This window comes from Mobula hypostoma, chromosome 3, assembly GCF_963921235.1.
Source record: "Mobula hypostoma chromosome 3, sMobHyp1.1, whole genome shotgun sequence".
Lineage (NCBI taxonomy): Eukaryota > Metazoa > Chordata > Chondrichthyes > Myliobatiformes > Myliobatidae > Mobula > Mobula hypostoma.
Genome location: NC_086099.1, coordinates 153,897,698 through 153,918,178, shown reverse-complemented (window position 1 = coordinate 153,918,178; position 20,481 = coordinate 153,897,698). Strand labels below are relative to the sequence as shown.

At 40.0% G+C, this 20,481-nt stretch overlaps 1 protein-coding gene across 4 annotated transcripts in view; it reads left to right on the top strand.

Annotated features, from left to right (window-relative positions):
• LOC134344332 (tyrosine-protein phosphatase non-receptor type 3-like) overlaps positions 1-20,481 on the top strand; it is a 190,360-nt gene that overhangs the window by 147,700 nt on the left and 22,179 nt on the right. For all 4 annotated transcript variants that reach the window (XR_010017417.1, XM_063043923.1, XM_063043921.1 and 1 more), the window contains exons 24-25: positions 16,327-16,478; positions 17,521-17,656. Coding sequence is in view for 3 of the 4 variants with exons in the window: in XM_063043923.1 (XP_062899993.1) it covers positions 16,327-16,478; positions 17,521-17,656 (288 nt within the window). In the remaining variant the exon portion in view is untranslated. The remainder of the gene's footprint in view (positions 1-16,326; positions 16,479-17,520; positions 17,657-20,481) is intronic.

Below are 20,481 nucleotides of genomic sequence, written 5' to 3'. Positions count from 1 at the left end.
ACAGCTGAATATTTGTATTTGTGTCATTGGGTTTTCTTGATTTCCACTCATTCCAGACATTCCACTTGTCCCCTTGCTGCAAATTGTTCTCTCACATTCCAGTCATTTTTTCTCTCTCCAAATCTGAGTATGATAGAGTCATCAGTACGTCATAAAGTAAAACAATATAGAAACAGGCCCTATGGAATAACTTGTCAATACTGGCCAAGATGACATCTAAGCTAGTCCCTTTTCCCTGCATCTGACCCATATACCTCTAAAACAGGGGTTCACAGACCCCTTGATTATTGGTAAGGCTCCATAGCAGAAAAAAGGTAGGGAACTTCTGTTCTAAACTTTTCCTATCCATGGCTCAACCAGTTCCCCTGGCAAACTGTTTCATATATTTACCATCTTCTGTATCAAATCACCACTGGGGATATCAGTGTCTACTGTAGTAAGCCAAAAAAATGGCTCACACTTTTTCTGATTTTGTTCTTAATTTTGTTTTGAGTTACCAGTACTTGATAATTTTGGTATCCTGCCTTTTAGTTTATTCCATCGATGTTGGAGGTTGAGTGGTAGAACTATCAGAAGATGTGTTTCTAACCTGAGAAGTAGCTTCAGTGCCTGGATGTTGTCTGATTCTAAAAACGCAAACAACAGGAATTCTGCAGATGCTGGAAATTCAAGCAACACACATAAAAGTTGCCGGTGAACGCAGCAGGCCAGGCAGCATCTCTAGGAAGAGGTGGGTCCTGACGAAGGGTGTCGGCCTGAAACGTCGACTGCACCTCTTCCTAGAGATGCTGCCTGGCCTGCTGCGTTCACCAGCAACTTTTATGTGTGTTACTGTCTGATTCACTCAGTCTCAAAAATAAATTGGGTGAGGGCTAAAGTCAGGCGTCATAAGCATACTTAACTACAACAACAGAGAAAGTAATGACTGTGATTGTATTTTTAGGGTATGGAAAGTTTCTGGTTTTGGAATTGATGGTAGTGCATTTTGAATTAGTCAAACAATTGAAATTCCTGTGACACACACAAAATGCTGGTGGAACATGGCAGGCCAGACAGCATCCATAGGAAGAAGCACAGTCGAAGTTTCGGGCCGAGACCCTGAAAGAAGAGATTTGAAAGGGGGAGGGGGAGATCAGAAATGATAGGAGAAGACAGGAGGGGGAGGGATAGAGCCAAGAGCTGGAAAGTTGATCGGCAAAAGGGATACAAGGCTGGAGAAGGGAGAGGATCATGGGACGGGAGGCCTAGGAGGAAAGAAAAGGGGAGGGGAGCACCAGAGGAAGATGGAGAGCAGGCAAGGAGTTATTGTGAGAGGGACAGAGAGAAAAAAGAGAGAGGGGGAAAAAAGGGGGGAAAAATTAAATAAGGTATGGGGTAAGAATGGGGGGAGGGACATTAATGGAAGTTAGATAAGTCAGTGTTCATGCCATCAGGTTGGAGGCTACCCAGACGGAATATAAGGTGTTGTTCCTCCAACCTGAGTGTGGCTTCATCTTGACAGTAGAGGAGGCCATGGATAGACATATCAGAATGGGAATGAGACGTGGAATTAAAATGTGTGGCCACTGGGAGATCCTGCCTTCTCTGGCGGACAGAGCGTAGGTGTTCAGCGAAATGGTCTCCCAATCTGCGTCAGGTCTCACCAATATATGGAAGGCTGCACTGGGAGTACTGGATGCAGTATATCACACCAACCAACTCACAGGTGAAGTGTCGCCTCACCTGGAAGGACTGTCTGGGGCCCTGAATGGCGGTGAGGGAGGAAGTGTAAGGGCATGTGTAGCACTTGTTCCGCTTACAAGGATAACTGCCGGGAGGAAGATTGGTGGGAAGGGATGGAGGGGTGTGCGAACGGACAAGGGAGTCGCGGAGGGAGTGATCCCTGCGGAAAGCAGAAAGAGAGGGGGTGGTGGTGGTGGGATCCTGTTGGAGGTGGCGGAAGTTACGGAAAATTATATGTCGGACCCAGAGGCTGGTGGGGTGGTAGGTGAGGACAAGGGGTACCCTATCCTTAGTGGGGTGGCAGGAGGATGGGGTGAGAGCAGATGTGCATGAAATGGGAGAGATGCATTTGAGAGCAGAGTTGATTGAAGAGGGAGGAAAGCCCTTTTCTTTAAAAAAGGTAGACATCTCCTTCGTCTTGGAATGAAAGGCCTCATCCTGAGAGCAGATGCAGCAGAGATGGAGGAGTTGCGAGAAGGCGATGGCATTTTTGCAAGAGACAGGGTGGGAAGAGGAATAGTCCAGGTAACTGTGAGAGTCCGTAGGCTTATTGTAGACATCAGTAGATAAGCTGTCTCCAGAGATAAAGACAGAAAGATCAAGAAAGGGGAGGGAGTTGTCGGAAATGGACCAGGTAAATTTGAGGGCGGGATGAAAGTTGGAGGCAAAGTTAATGAAGTCAACGAGCTCAGCATGCATGTGGGAAGCAGCGCCAATGCAGTCATCGATATAGTGAAGGAAAACAGACTGTTCCACAAAGCCAACAAAAAGGCAGGCATTCGAGAATTGAAATTTCTGCTTAGTCTCTTCTCTTGCTGCATTAAACTTGTGCCCTTGTCTTCATTATTTTCATGGTGTCCATTTTTTTTTTAAAGTAAAGCAAACCACAAACTTACAAGCTTACCAACCTTAGTGTACTTTTCACTACAATCATGAGAAATGTGCTGCTTTTGATCAACTGTGTTTATTAACTTTCAGATGCTAAATCATTTTTCTTGTTTCATTGTGTTACAAGAGACAGCAATGAATTTCAAAGAATTGAGTAAACAGAAAAGAGTTACTGTTTCCAATATTTTTCCAAAAGAGGGCAAGACCAGTACATATGTGACAAGGAAGCTACCTCAGAATTACATCTGTCACAGACAGGATTTATATGACCATAAAAACGAGCTAACTTATCCTTTGACATATGGGCCCTATGAACCACCTTAAATTGTATCAAAGCATGTCTAGCACACATTGAAGAAGTGTTAACTAGTTGGAGAATTTTCTCCCATTTCTCCATAGGTAAAGATACCTGAAGTTCTCTTTCCCATTCATTCTTAATTTTATCAGATGTACCTAGACGTTTTTATAGGCATCCGTTAGTCTTGTGAGACCATGGATTTGCGAGTTGGAAGGCTTCCAGGGTGCAGGCCTGGGCAAGGTTGTATGGAAGACCAGCAGTTGCCCATGCTGCAAGTCTCCCCTCTCCACGCCACCGATGTTGTCCAAGGGAAGGGCACTAGGGCCGATACAGCTTGGCACCAGTGTCGTCGCAGAGCAGTATGTGGTTAAGTGCCTTGCTCAAGGACACAACACGCTCCTCAGCTGAGGCTTGAACTAGCAACCTTCAGATCATTAGACCAACGCCTTAACCACTTGGCCACGTGCCAACACGTATCCTCGTAATTAAATCATAAACAATTGCTATTAAACTCTTCTGATAGGGATTTAAACCTAAATTTTTTTTTCTGTAATTTCAGTTTGATGTGGTATCGGAAAAGTAGGTAAAATAACATTCAAAAAGTTGCTAATCTGTAAATATCTAAAAAAAAATGTGATCGAGGCAAATTATATTTATTAGACAACTGTTCAAAAGACATGAGACAATTATCCAAGAACAAATCATGATATAAACCCTGTCTGTGACAGATGTAATTCTGAGGTAGCTTCCTTGACACATATGTTCTGGTCTTGCCCTCTTTTGGAAAAATATTGGAAAGAGTAACTCTTTTCTGTTCACTCAATTCTTTGAAATTCATTGCTGTCTCTTGTAACATAATGAAACAGAGGTGGCTTCCTTGACACAAATGTTCTGGTCTTGCCCTCTTTTGGAAAAATATTGGAAAGACATTTTCGATATTATTTCAGTAGTGTTGCGTATTGATTTACAACCTCATCCTATTACAGCAATTTTTGGGACTACCATTGATAAGACTCCAGTCATTTATCCCCTTCAGCTTGCCATTTGATTGCATTTGTTACATTAATCGCCAGAAGATCCATTTTATTTAAATAGAAAGATTCTAATTCCCCTACTACATTCCAATGGTTTTCTCAAACTATAGCATGTTTAAACTTGGAAAAAATTAAGAGTGGTACTATGGATCCTTCGGTTAAATTTGAAGAAACTTGGAGGCCATTTATTCAACATTTTCATATGATGTAAGCTGACCTTTTCCGAATCCTTTTCAGTAACTTTTTGTTTGTGTATAGAGGAGTGGAGTTAATGACAAATAATAATTTTAACTGATGAAACATGGCAGCCCACCATTTGTTTTGTTTTGTTTTGGTTTTTTTTAGTGTAGGGGGACTTTTTCTTTGTATAATATTTTTAAAAACTTTTTCATGTTCAGTTATAAAGAGATTGGAAGGCTTAAATTACATATGTTACTTGGAGTCTGTGTCTGTATACGTTAACCGTTATTAATGTAATCCCGATCTCTCTGTATCATTATCATTGTTATGTTTATCAGTTCGAAACTTAATTTAAAAAATTGAGAAAGAAAGAAAAGAGTTACTTTTTAAGCAAAATGTTCCCACAGCTTATTTTTGTTCCAAATATCATCCTTTGTGCGCAATCATCATCATCAGGTGCCGTGCCCAGTTTGAGTTTTGACTGCCAAGACCCACACACTCCTGTTTCGGGTCAAGTGGATCAATTCATTGGTATTCATTTCCAAATCTCTGGCTGCTGTCTCCATCATCATTTGTCTTTGTGTTCCTCTTGCTTTCTTCCCTTCAATCTTTCCCATAATTACCATGTATTCTAACTCCTCTTTTCTAAACACATGTCCAATGAGGTTACATTGCCTTTTCATGATCTCATACATTATTTCTCTTTTTGTGTTTGCTCTGTTCATGACATCCTCGTTAGATATTTGTTTTGTCCATGATATTCTTTGCATCCTCCTCAAAAACAACATCTCTGCTGCTTCAATTCGTTTCCTCATGTTACTAGATACTGTCCAACATTCTGAGCCATATAACATAACTGGATAAACGTAACATTTCAGTACTCTGAGACGGGTCGTCATGCCTAGTTTAGTATTGGTCAGTATACTGTTCATTCTCGTAAAGGTGTCTTTTGCCATCCCTATTCTTCTTTTGATGTCCATGTCGCACCTGCCATCTGATGTCACCCAGCTTCCTAAGTAGCAAAAGTTCTGTACTTGTTTTATGCCTTCCCCATTTATTCTCAGCCTGCAGATAGGATTCTCCTTCTTTTTGGATATCACCATACATTCTGTTTTTTTGCAATTGATAGATAGACCCATTTTGCACTTTCTTCAACAACTATATCAATTAAGTTTTGTAGTTCTTCCTCTGTACTTGCAATTAACACAGTGTCATCTGCGTATCTGAAATTATTGATGTTTTCACCCCCAACTTTGATTCCCAAGATGTCCCTTATTTTTTGTAATATTCTTTCACTGTACACATTAAATAAATCAGGGGAGAAAGCACACCCTTGTCTAATGCCTCTCTTGATTTTTGTAAACTGACTCACTTCTCCATCTATTCTTAAAGCGGCAGTTTGTTCCCAGTACAGATTTTTGATTAGGTGGAAGTCTTTCAAATCTAGATCTAGAGTTTTCTGTAATATTTTTGCACTTGAATAGGTTGTTCTGATAGTATCCTTAACATCAATATTGTGTTTCTTGTACCTTTGTCTTTCACAAAACCACATTGTTCTTTACTTATTTCAGCTTGTATCTTACTTTTAGCCCTTGTCATCAAAATTCTTAGAAGTATCTTGGTGATATGACTCATTAAACTTATGGTCCTATGTAATTGACATTCTGTTGCTCCAGGATTCTTATGCACAATGTTCTACTATAATTGGGATTCGTTACTCAGCACAATATGAGAGCAACCGGCATTAGGGAGTATTTATATTTTTAACCTCTGCTCTGTGTGATACATTACTTACTTTGCGAGGGGGGGAAGTATAAATAACTTGAGGTGTGACTGTTAATTTAATTTTATATGTTTGTATTCAGCAATACAGCACAGAGTAGATCCTTCTGGCTCTTTGAGCCGTGCCTCCCCACCAATCCCTGACAACCCTGACTTACTCCTAACCTGATCATGGGACAATTTAAAATGACCAATTAACCTATCCGGTACATCTTTGGACTGTGCAAGAAAACTAGATCTCCTGGTGAAACCATGCACTGCACAGAGAGGACATACAAAGATCCCTTGAGCTCCGACCTTTGCCTTGAGCTATAGTAGCGTCACGCTAACAGCTACACTACTGTAGCAGTTAATATTGATAAGTTATAAATTAATATATATTTATATTGTAAATTTTATAATGTTTTCATTCTAAAGTTATAACGTATAGTACAAATTTATAATTAACCTACAGCCAAGTCAATATTTTTTTTACTGTATATGAATATAGTGGAGGTGCATGATGAAAAAAGGTTTGTAATTTATATTTCATGAAACTAAATCATACTGTATGATAGCTTATATTTCCTTAAGTGGATAATTTCCCTCAATGTTGGGTGATTAGGTATTAAACTTAATTAATCACTGCAGAATTGGCTTGTGTAGAATTATCTAACTAAACTGCAGTTTTATTGAGTATATTAATTGATAATTTTGTAATGATTTAGAAAATGCATACGAATTGCTTTATTTGTGACTTTTCACAGCTGTTAGGAAAATCTCAGAAAAAAAAATTCATGAAATGTTGATATGTATAGATTCATTTCATAATTTTACATCGTGATTCAAAGAATATTGATACTCACCTATTCAGGACTAAAATTAAACAGTGCAGTTTTTGACAAAGTGAATATATAACCCTAATGTTAAATTTGGAAGGGGGCATTTTTTCCAATATTCTCCTTTAGTGAACACTGAAATTATGTATTATAGTTTGTTGGTAACCGACTATTTACTGGATACCACTTGTGTGCATAATTTAGGTAATTATTTTCACAAATTTAGAACAATGGAAGAACAATTGAAATTGTTCTAATATTATTTTAAATGTACACTTAACATAGGAGTTGTGTGTTACTTGGATGAAGGTACACGATGGAAGTCTGTAACCATATCAGTGGACTAAAGAAGAATATAATTATCTCATAGAAATAGAAAATCTCAAAATTAAAATATATATGGAGCTAATTTGATAGGCCCGAATTTTGCAATAAATCTTTCATTTAAATATCCTTCAGAGTTTCTATAGTGCATCACCAAGCAGTAGTATGAGGGGAAAGTGGAGAGTTTGAAACAGCTGGGTGACTCTTCACAAGCAAACCCATTTTAGTAGATTCTGTTTCATTTTTAAAGATGCCTATTCTGAGAGGAACAAAAAAAAATCAAGGAGGTCCAGCTTTGAAAGCACTATATACTGTATTGTTTTTAAAAAAGCAGAACATGCTATGATGCTGGAAAATGTAGCAAGAAGATAAAGATCCTTCAAAATGTCTGCAATACAGATTATCTTGGGATTCTAAAGTTAGAAATTTTCTATGTAAATTCATTAATGCTATTCCCCTTCCAGTGTCTGTAGCATAATATATATAGCATATGTGGTTTTAACATAACCGCACATATTTATGATCCTCCAATCCTGGTTGCTTGTTTATTAATCCAGTTTTAATCATTTCTCCATTAAAGGCTGTGCATTTACAGTAAGTGCAAAGTTCCTAAATTCTAAAGTTCCTTTCCTGAGTCTTGAACTATTGACCTGTCTGTACTACTTAAAATCTGACTTTTTGAATAAGATTTGGCTCATCTGCACAAACATAACATGATGTTTCATTGAAGCATTATTAAACAAGATGTGACAAATAAAAAGGTTTTCTTCTGTTACAATTATTCCATACTTGTGAGAGGAACTTCATTCCTCCTCTTGGCCTTGCCCTCAGCCAAGGCTCTGTTTTTCCTTCCTTCATTGATACTTATTAAACCCAACTTAACAAGGTTTTAGTCATCTAATCTTTACTTATCTTTGTGGTTCAGTGCCAAATTTGTTTGCATCATTGGGATATTTACTATCCTAAAGAAGCTATTTAAATGATGTCATAATGGTTGTGAGGTAAATCCCTGAAGATAGATGTTGGGTGGTTGTTGTCTTTCTTAGGGGGGGACGTGGAAGTTTTGGTTCATCACAAGCAGATAGACTTTATACTTTATTGTTGCCAAACAATTGATACTAGAGCATACAATCATCACCGCGATATTTGATTCTGCGCTTCCTGCTCCCTGGATTACAAATATTGAATAGTAAAAATGAGTAAATATTAACAATTTAAATTATAAATCATCAATAGAAAAATGGAAAGTGGGATAGTGCAAAAAGTGAGGCAGGTCCAGGTATTTGGAGGGTACAGCCCAGACCTGGGTCAGGATCCATTCAGCAGTCTTATCACAGTTGGAAAGAAGCTGTTCCCAAATCTGGCCGTATGGGTCTTCAAGCTCCTGAGCCTTCTCCCGGAGAGAAGAGGGACGAAAAGTGTGATGGCTGGGTGGGTCGTGTCCTTCATTATCCTGTCAGCACTGCTCCGACAGCGTGAGGTGTAAAGTGAGTCCAAGGACAGAAGATATTGCACGAGTTCTGAAACTACAAGACTTACCTTCCTTATCAGTGGTGCAGGACCATTTAATCCTTCTTCCTGTACAGAAGTACACTAATGACTGCTATGAAACCAGCTGTCTCATTGTTTATTGGACAAATAAATCCTCTGTCCAATAGACTGGCCAACTGGAGTCTGCATAATGCTGTTTTTTCCTGAGTTAGGTAAAAATGACTGGCCTTCCTCATTGAAGTATCATGCAAATGCCACAGAGGTGGTACCAAGGTGCCAGCAGAGTGGTCAAATGCTGCAGCTGATAGCTTCTTATTCTTGAGTTGCCGTGCAAAGCCCCATTCAATCCCATGAACCTTTGTCATTAGAATAGTAGCTGACAACTTTTTCACTAATGGGTGGCAGGTTGTAACCAGAAGAATCATTGTAAATGTTTCTAGAAACAGACATATTTATTCACTGTGTGTGACAGGAGGCAAGTAAAGATGGCTCATACAATAGCAAAAGTTCGATGATACCTGAAATGAAAGATAAAACCAGAAGAATTGTATAGCATAAGCGGAGAAACCAACTGTTAATAGCCTGGGTTTCCTGACTGAGATCTGCTGGCCTGTCATTACCTCCGTTCCCCATTAAGTGCAACTTCACTGGATCCATATCTTGCTACCCAGATACCCTTTCATCTGAACAACAATGACCTAATAAATATTAAAAAATATAAAAATACATTTTAGAGAGAAAAAAATCTGTGCAGTTTTAAATCAATGAAACTGATCATGTTAAACTGGCACAGGATACTGTGATAGATATCCACTTTCCAGGGCCCAAGATGCTTACTACTAATCTCAGCTTTCTCACGCAGCAGCATGACCTTTCCAAAGGGCCAGTTGTTTCTGACAAAGTTAAATTTCTATCCAGTATTGCTTATTCAGCTTCTTGTAGTAAACAAGTAGACAGTCAGGCCTTTAGGTGTATGTTTAATCAACATAATAATAATTGGCCTGCATCAAACCAGATAATGCCTGTTATTTGTACCATCATGACTGAGTTCAAAGAAGCTTGCAGGGCAAACTGATTTTGTCATTTAGTATACCAAACATTGGCACAGGCATAGTTAATCAATAGTTGAGGTAGTTGTATCCTCAGAGAGTTAGCCCTCACAGCAGTAATTTGGGATGGCTGGAATCTGTGTCTCCAAATGTTTTGAGACCATCTGTGTGAATTACTTGGGCCCAGCAAAAGTATATGAAAAGCATTAAATACAGATAATGTCAACTAGTAGCAAAAAAAAGTATAAATGTTAGAAAGCATTGGGGATTGTCAGAACTGACAAGGAGAATGACAGAAAGAAGAATTAGACTTCATTCCTCAACTTTTGGTTTCTGCAGTGGACTAGTCATCCATCTGCAAATCATTGATACATTCTTCTAGTTCGTAAGAAGTTTACCTGTGTTTAGAAATCTGTGACAAAGAGCATTCGGCATACACACTCTGTATATAGGTGTGTATGTATGTAAGTGTGTGTGTGTGTGTGTCCGTGTCCCTTGTATATTATAGTGGGTCTGACTTAATGGTGTCTTTCCCACCATACATGGTGAAATATTCCATTTATTTAGTTATGGGGATGTGTAAATGATGTGTACAGTAGATATTGTTTGTATGCTGTATTTAAAGTAGATACTTACATTTAGTTTGTAATTTTTATTGTAGCTACATTGTTGGATACAGTATATTCTGATTCATGTGTAGTCTTAAGTTACTTTCTGGTTAATTAAAAATAGTATGTACTGGTGCCTAAAAAACAAAGGGGGGTTTGCTCTCAGTAGTAGAGAGAGAGAGAGGGGTCGATCTGCAAGATGTTTATACTGGACATATTATGTGTTGGCGCGTGGCCAAATGGTTAAGGCGTTCATCTAGTGATTTGAAGATTGTTAGTTTGAGCCTTGGCTGAGGCAGTGTGTGTGTCCTTGAGCAAGGCACTTAACCACACATTGCTCTGCAACGACACCGGTGCCAAGCTGTATGCGTCCTAATGCCCTTCCCTTGGACAACATCGGTGGCGTAGAGAGGGGAGACTTGCAGCATGGGCAACTGCTGGTCTTCCATACAACCTTGCCCAGGCCTGCACCCTGGAAACATTCCAAGGGCAAATCATGGTTTCGTGAGACTAATGGATGCCTATTCATTCATAATGCAACTATAATTATTTTCTGGTAGACATCTTTTTGTAAATATTGGCAGTTCTCTTATTTTTGTAACCTTACTGTAACATGTGCAGCACCATGCTATCTGAAAATCCAAGTAAGCAAAGTCGACTGACTCTCCTTTGTCTATCCTGCCTGTAATTTCCTCAAAGAATTCTAACAGATTTATTAGGCAAGATTTTCCCTTAAGGAAACCATGCTGACTTTAGCCTATTTTATCATGAACCTCCTAGTACCCCAAAACTTCATTTTTAATAATGGACTCCAGCATCTTCCAAACCACTGAAGTCAGACTAACTGACCTATAATTTGCTGGTGAACGCAGCAGGCCAAGCAGCATCTATAGGAAGAGGCGCAGTCGACGTTTCAGGCCGAGACCCTTCGTCAGGACTAACTGAAGGAAGAGTGAGTAAGGGATTTGAAAGCTGGAGGGGGAGGGGGAGATGCAAACTGATAGGAGAAGACAGGAGGGGGAGGGATAGAGCCGAGAGCTGGACAGGTGATAGGCAAAAGGGGATACGAGAGGATCATGGGACAGGAGGCCTAGGGAGAAAGACGGGTGGGGGGGGGGTGACCCAGAGGATGGGCAAGAGGTATATTCAGAGGGACAGAGGGAGAAAAAGGAGAGTGAGAGAAAGAATGTGTGCATAAAAATGAGTAACAGTTGGGGTACGAGGGGGAGGTGGGGCCTAGCGGAAGTTAGAGAAGTCAATGTTCATGCCATCAGGTTGGAGGCTACCCAGACGGAATATAAGGTGTTGTTCCTCCAACCTGAGTGTGGCTTCATCTTTACAGTAGAGGAGGCCGTGGATAGACATGTCAGAATGGGAATGGGATGTGGAATTAAAATGTGTGGCCACTGGGAGATCCTGCTTTCTCTGGCGGACAGAGCGTAGATGTTCAGCAAAGCGGTCTCCCAGTCTGCGTCGGGTCTCACCAATATATAAAAGACCACATCGGGAGCACCAGACGCAGTATATCACCCCAGTCGACTCACAGGTGAAGTGATGCCTCACCTGGAAGGACTGTTTGGGGCCCTGAATGGTGGTAAGGGAGGAAGTGTAAGGGCATGTGTAGCACTTGTTCCGCTTACATGGATAAGTGCCAGGAGGGAGATCAGTGGGGAGGGATGGGGGGGACGAATGGACAAGGGAGTTGTGTAGGGAGCGATCCCTGCGGAATGCAGAGAGAGTGGGGGAGGGAAAGATGTGCTTAGTGGTGGGATCCCGTTGGAGGTGGCGGAAGTTACGGAGAATAATATGTTGGACCCGGAGGCTGGTGGGGTGGTAGGTGAGGACCAGGGGAACCCTATTCCTAGTGGGGTGGTGGGAGGATGGAGTGAGAGCAGATGTACGTGAAATGGAGGAGATGCGTTTAAGAGCAGAGTTGATAGTGGAGGAAGGGAAGCCCCTTTCTTTAAAAAATGAAGACATCTCCCTCGTCCTAGAATGAAAAGCCTCATCCTGAGAGCAGATGCGGCGGAGACGGAGGAATTGCGAGAAGGGGATGGCGTTTTTGCAAGAGACAGGGTGAGAAGAGGAATAGTCCAGATAGCTGTGAGAGTCAGTAGGCTTATAGTAGACATCAGTGGATAAGCTGTCTCCAGAGACAGAGACAGAAAGATCTAGAAAGGGGAGGGAGGTGTCGGAAATAGACCAGGTAAACTTGAGGGCAGGGTGAAAGTTGGAGGCAAAGTTAATAAAGTCAACGAGTTCTGCATGCGTGCAGGAAGCAGCACCAATGCAGTCGTCGATATAGCGAAGGAAATCCCTTCCGACCTATGTTCGTGACACTTCTCACGCTCTTAAACTTTTCGATGATTTTAAGTTCCCTGGCCCCCACCGCTTTATTTTCACCATGGATGTCCAGTCCTTATATACTTCCATCCCCCATCAGGAAGGTCTCAAAGCTCTACGCTTCTTTTTGGATTCCAGACCTAATCAGTTCCCCTCTACCACCACTCTGCTCCGTCTAGCGGAATTAGTCCTTACTCTTAATAATTTCTCCTTTTGCTCCTCCCATTTCCTCCAAACTAAAGGTGTAGCTATGAGCACCCGTATGGATCCTACCTATGCCTGCCTTTTTGTTGGGTTTGTGGAACAATCTATGTTCCGTGCCTATTCTGGTATCTGTCCCCCACTTTTCCTTCGCTATATCGACGACTGCATTGGTACTGCTTCCTGCACGCATGCAGAACTCGTTGACTTTATTAACTTTGCCTCCAACTTTCACCCTGCCCTCAAGTTTACCTGGTCTATTTCCGACACCTCCCTCCCCTTTCTAGATCTTTCTGTCTCTGTCTCTGGAGACAGCTTATCCACTGATGTCTACTATAAGCCTACTGACTCTCACAGCTATCTGGACTATTCCTCTTCTCACCCTGTCTCTTGCAAAAACGCCATCCCCTTCTCGCAATTCCTCCGTCTCCGCCGCATCTGCTCTCAGGATGAGGCTTTTCATTCTAGGACGAGGGAGATGTCTTCATTTTTTAAAGAAAGGGGCTTCCCTTCCTCCACTATCAACTCTGCTCTTAAACGCATCTCCTCCATTTCACGTACATCTGCTCTCACTCCATCCTCCCACCACCCCACTAGGAATAGGGTTCCCCTGGTCCTCACCTACCACCCCACCAGCCTCCGGGTCCAACATATTATTCTCCGTAACTTCCGCCACCTCCAACGGGATCCCACCACTAAGCACATCTTTCCCTCCCCCCCTCTCTCTGCATTCCGCAGGGATCGCTCCCTACACAACTCCCTTGTCCATTCGTCCCCCCCATCCCTCCCCACTGATCTCCCTCCTGGCACTTATCCATGTAAGCGGAACAAGTGCTACACATGCCCTTACACTTCCTCCCTTACCACCATTCAGGGCCCCAAACAGTCCTTCCAGGTGAGGCATCACTTCACCTGTGAGTCGACTGGGGTGATATACTGCGTCCGGTGCTCCCGATGTGGTCTTTTATATATTGGTGAGACCCGACGCAGACTGGGAGACCGCTTTGCTGAACATCTACGCTCTGTCCGCCAGAGAAAGCAGGATCTCCCAGTGGCCACACATTTTAATTCCACATCCCATTCCCATTCTGACATGTCTATCCACGGCCTCCTCTACTGTAAAGATGAAGCCACACTCAGGTTGGAGGAACAACACCTTATATTCCGTCTGGGTAGCCTCCAACCTGATGGCATGAACATTGACTTCTCTAACTTCCGCTAGGCCCCACCTCCCCCTCGTACCCCAACTGTTACTCATTTTTATGCACACATTCTTTCTCTCACTCTCCTTTTTCTCCCTCTGTCCCTCTGAATATACCTCTTGCCCATCCTCTGGGTCACCCCCCCCCCACCCGTCTTTCTCCCTAGGCCTCCTGTCCCATGATCCTCTCGTATCCCCTTTTGCCTATCACCTGTCCAGCTCTCGGCTCTATCCCTCCCCCTCCTGTCTTCTCCTATCATTTTGCATCTCCCCCTCCCCCTCCAGCTTTCAAATCCCTTACTCACTCTTCCTTCAGTTAGTCCTGACGAAGGGTCTCGGCCTGAAACGTCGACTGCGCCTCTTCCTATAGATGCTGCTTGGCCTGCTGCGTTCACCAGCAACTTTGATGTATGTTGCTTGAATTTCCAGCATCTGCAGAATTCCTGTTGTTTGACCTATAATTTCCCTTTTTCTGTCTCCCTCCCTTCTGAAAGAAGTGAATGCCATTTGTAGTTTTCCAGTCCTCTGGAACCATTCCAGAATTTTCTGATTCTTAAAGGACTGCTACTAATGCCTCGACAATCTCTTCAGCTACCTCTTTCAGAATCCTACAGTGTAATCCATCTGGTCCAAGTAACATCTACCTTCAGACCTTCCAGCTTCCCAAGTGCCTTCTCCTTCACTTCTGCCTCCTGACACTTTTGGGATACTGCTAATGTCTCCCACAGTGAAGATTGATGCAAAATACTTGTGAAGTTTGGCTGCCATTTCTTGGTTCCCTCCTCTTCCCCCCCCCCCCCAGCCCGCATTATTACCAATTCAGCATCATTTTCCAATGGTTGATATTCTCTCTCACCTCTCTTTTTCACTTTATATACCTGAAAAACTTTTGGTATCCTCTTTGATATTATTGGCTAGCACCTTCATGTTTCATCTTTTCTCTCCTTATTGTTTTTTTCATTGTCTCCTGTTGGATCTCTAAAGCTTCCCAATCCTCTAACCTCTCCTGAATTTTTGCAATATCATATGCCTTCTCTTTTTCTTTTTTGCTGTCTTTGACTTTCCATGTCAGCCAGGATTTCCTCATCCTCCTTTTAGAGTACTTCATCTTTGGGATGAATCTATCCTGTGCCTTCCAACCTCTAGACATTGCTGTTCTGTGATCATCTGTGCTGATGTCCCCTTCGAAAGAACTTTGGACAGCTCTTTTCTCATGCGTCTGTAATTCCCTTTACTCCACTAATACGACTGATACATTTTCTCCCTCTCAAACTGCAGGATGAATTCTATCATATTATGATCACTGCCTCCTAAGTTCTCCTTTACCTTAAGCTCCTTAATCAAATCTGATTCATTACGTAACACCCAGTGCAGAATTGTCTTTCCGCTAGTAGGCTGAATTACAAGCTGCTCTAAGAAGCCATCTCATACGCATTCTACAAATTCCCTCTCTTGGGAACCAGATAGTGTACCATTTGCCTTCATAATTGCTTGTGCCAACTGCATATTAGCTTCAATAACTTGAGTACAGGAGCTCCTGGTTTCATTAAACATTATGTTTTAATTCAACGTTATGGACCAGTGACCACTGTTTTCCTTAGTAGTACAGGTGCACATTCCTTTATCTGAAATTCTGAAATCCAAAAAGCTCCGAAAACTCAAGTTTTTTTTTGCTAACAGCTGATGTCACTCAGGTGTGACGTGGCAGCACTAGCAGAGGCCGCCAGACGTCAGCTGTGGCTCAGCGCTCATAATGGTTACACGTGCACTTGCTGTTTGCTGATACTTCGTGTTCACTGTTGACTTTGTGTTTAATTTCACTGTGAAAATGTCAAAAAGAGCTGCAGATACCCCTATGGGTAACAATGAGAAAAAGAGAAGGAATATTCTCTATCAATATCACAGAAAGTGGAGTTATTGCAGAAGCTTGATCGTGGCGTGTCTGTGCGGCGTCTTACTGAAGAAAATAGTGTCAGAACTACCACTGTATATGACTTAAATAAACAGAAAGACAAGTTACTGAAGTTTTATAGTGATAGTGACAGTGACGTTCTACATTTATTCCAATAAGTCATTTACCATGTGTTTGATTCAGTTCATTTGAAGCTGTATATTTTTATGTTTAATTGAATGTTTTTGTTGGAAATAAAATGTCTTGTCATTATTCCCTAAACAATACAGGATAACAATTATTTACATGGCATTTACAATGATTTAGGTATTTTAAGTAATCTAGAGATGATTTAAAGTATACGGGAGGATGTGCGTAGGTTTGGTGTGCCGCTGGGTCTTAAAGTCCACCACACTGAGCCAGGTTAAATAAGGGACTTGAGCTTATGTTAATATCATTAATTTGAACTTTTTTTTTTGTTTCTTTGTTGTTGCAGACAGGAATGAAACGTGTTGTCACTCATCTTCAATATGTAGCGTGGCCTGATCATGGGGTTCCTGATGACTCAATGGACTTCTTTGACTTTGTGACTTTTGTAAGAAAGAAACGGATTGAAAGGGACAATGAGCCAATTATTGTTCATTGCAGGTACTCATTTGCTTTTCTATAGGGAAGTCAATTCTGCATGCCAAGGAACAAAATACTCTCATATTGATTTTGGTTGCAGCTGAAGGTGGGTCTGTACAATACCTGACACCCTCTCTTTAGGCTTAACAGTGAAGCTATATCCTCGGGTAGAGTATGATAACTTCTCTAAACAGTTTATTGAATATTAGTACCCTATTACTTTTATCACCAGTCTTTTAAGTCTCAACTATAATACAGATGTTTATATTGAATTTTAACATGTGTCACGTAGATTTAAAATACCATTGATTTGGCTCGCCATTTTAAGAGTAAGTATTGCATGAGAATTAACTTATCAATTTTTTGGGTATATGGAAGTATCTTAATTTGTAAGTGCTTTACACCAAAACTTTGCTGAACTGTGATTTTTTTTTTGAATGGTACATTGTATGAAATTAATGCAATTGTATGTAAAAGATTTCACATTAGTGCATGATGACATTTTTGACTAGTTCATTACTTAAAACTGCTTTGCTCTCTTCTCCAAACTAATTGAGATTGCTGAGTTGTGTTTACTATTTGGACATTTTATGAGCCGATAATATTGAAATTATAGTATTGTTCAGCTATTACTAAGCTTGTATTTCTTACATTGCCATGGAGGTATTTTGTATCACTGTTATTTTCTGTACTACTTGCTATATTTTGTAATATGTTTATCTTGTAACATCCCAATTGGAAGATCCGGACAGAAAAATAACTTTTTTCTATTTAATCAGACCATTTAAAAAAAGGGAAATCCTGTGTGCAGAGTAGTCATACAGCCTTCTGAATTCTTTATGCATCTTTCCTTTCCTCAGCCTGATATCACATATATCATCAGTGCAAAGTATAATTCCTGTCCCTGTAATAAGTTGTATAATAGGTACAGACTGATATCTTTATTCCCCTATATCTGTATGTACATCTATTTCTCATTCAATCATGATTATTATAAGTGCTCTCAATTACTAAGTATGTAATTATTAAATTTGTTGTCTCCAATTTGCATTTAATTTTACAGTGCTGGAATTGGTCGAACTGGTGTTCTTATTGCCATGGAGACAGCAATATGTTTGATTGAAAATGACCAACCTGTATACCCTTTGGATATTGTTAGACGAATGAGAGATCAGCGAGCTATGATGGTACAAACATCGGTAAGATTTGGCTAATAAGTATGAAGTAATAATATAGCTATTTATGCTTAAGGATCCACAGACAACATTTGAGCAAATTTCCAACGAGTGCTCTGTGTTATGCATTTTGGCTATTTTGTTTTCTATTCTCGCTAAATATGTTTATGCTTACGACTAAAGCATGCTCCATTCCCTTACTGACAAGGCAAGCAGACAACTTACAAATCTGCCTTCACTGATTAACATAAATTATCTTGTAATTTCATGTTATAGAGTCCTTTAAACATTCATCCTAATATTTTAATAAAGTTGCCTTAATTCAGATTTAGTCTCTCTTTTCAAGTTAATTGTTTTCTTTGCTATATGGTGTACATACAGTAGATCTGCATCTGCTTACGTGACTTCTAAGTGTTTTTAAATGTCAATTATTACAATTAGGTTGCCATCTCAGCATTCTAAGTTGCTAGTTGAAATAATTGTTTTAGCATTACCAATATTCACAGCAAAAATTCTCCAAGAAGTAGTTGAACTTACAAGCATAGAGCTCCTTTTGACTGCAACGGTGCTTATTTTAAAGTCAGAGTTGAATCTATTGTCATATGCACAATTACATGTAAGCACAGGTGAAATGAAAGACATACTTGCCACAGCATCACAGGCATATACCATTAGACACCTAATATCCACATTGTGAACTTCTATTACACACAGTTTTAAAAGAAAGAAAAATTAGAACAGAAAAATGTCCATTGTGGTGCAAAGTGGTTATTGTGTTACTACACTGAAATAATGATTAGGATTGCACAGCTCAGTTCAAGAACAAAATAGTTGAAGAGATGTTATTGTTCTTGAACCTGGTGATGTGGGACTTCAGGCTTTTGTGCCTTTTGCCTGTTGGTAGCTCTGAGAAGATGGCATAGTCCAAATGGTGGGATCTTTGATGATAGATGTTGCCTTCTTGAGGCAATACCTCATGTACATACTACTGACAGTGAGTAAGAATATATTTGTTATGTATTGGGCAGTGTCCATTACTCTCCACAGCTTCTTGCATTCCTGTGCATAGAAATCTCCATACTAGACCATGATGCAACCAGTCAGGATAATTTCGATGCTACATCTGTAGAAATTTGTTCATGTATTCAGTGACGTGTCAAGTCTCCACAGAAAATAAAGATGACAGCATGTTTTCTTTTTGATTGATTCTATCCCATATCAGGATCTTAATTTACTATTGGTGGTAAAACATGACAACTGATTAGGAAGTTGTTTGTTAATCTCCAAATCTTGGCTCAATTGTTCAAACTGATTCCCTCAAAGTTACTTTACAGATGAAGTGCCAGTATTAAAAGAGATCCAGACGACAGCAATGTTAGGCTTGTTTGTTTTGCTGCCAGATTATTTTACGTTTTTCCATCCTTTTATAATTATGACAGTGGGTAATTTTTAGCACATAAACGCTTTGAACACCTAAAAAAGAAAATAGTTCCTTAATTATGTCAAATATTGAAGGGTTCCTAAGAAGTAATTTACAGCTTCAAAAATTTTGCCTAAGACTAGATTTCAATATTGGTAGATAAATTTAAGACTTTTACAATTTCTCTTGAAGTGAAGCACTTACTCTGGCATACTAGAATTGATAAAACTACAGTTTCGTCATGAATGTTTTTCCTATTTTTATAGAAGTCCTTGAAAAGGGAGCGATCTAAATGTCACAAAAGCATGTCGGTAATTAGGTCACAAACCTCACATTTAATCTGGAATCTCGACTAATATCACACTTGAAAAACTTGAAAGATCATACATTTCTCTACACTATATTCCATCTGCCACTTCTCTGCCCATTTTCTTTATCTGTTGAAGTCCTTCTCCAGACTCTCGGTTTCTTTTTTTTAATTTTATTTTTATTTGGATAAGGAATTCACAAGTATCATGTACTTTTTTCACATGTATAACCTTTTCCATTTTTTTATATGTATAAAACTATAATTATTTATACATTCTTAAGTACACATTGAGATGATATAAAAAGAAATTAGACATTTAAATAGATAATTATGTACAGTGGAAATTCTAATCTATTAGGCTAAGTAATGGTATTAATTGTTAAGAAAAGTAACAATTTCTTACTTGCTGCTAAAAGGGCCTGCAGCAACTTTATATCTTCCTTCTGTTCAAGAAACAATACATGCCCCAAATAGAGCGTCTCAAAGTTCAGAGGTATCTGGGTCCTAAGTATCTTAACTAATGTTCTATGAATACCTTCCCAATATAGACTTAATTTAGGACAATCCCAGAAAATATGGAAATGATTTGCCTCCTTGGAGCCGCACCTTCTCCAACACGTCACATTTGTATCTTTATATTTTTCCTGATATGTGGTCTTGAAGTATCTTATAATACTTTTCCAACAATGTTCTCTCCAAGTCAAAGAATTAGTCGAAGACCATTGAAAGCTGCATATTTTCCCCCAAGCCTCCTCTGAAAGTACCAACCCCGCTTCTTTCTCCCGCTTCTCTTTAATATACAATGTGTTTACATTTTTAGCATGGGAGAGTGCATTATATAATCGAGAAACTGATTTACTAGGTATTGAACCGCAAACCGAATTAAGAATCTTGAAAAATTCTAATTCTACTGTTGGTAGGTCTGTATATCTACAACTCTGGTTAACATAATTTCGTACTTCAAGGTACCTAAAAAAGTCATTGTGTTCTAGGTCATGTTTGTCCTGCAGGAACTTTGTAATACTCTTTTATGTATAAATGAGAGGTAGATTGTAAGACCTTTCTTTATCCATAGTCCAAATCTTTTATCTCTTCTGTTGGGAAGGAATTCGGTATCAT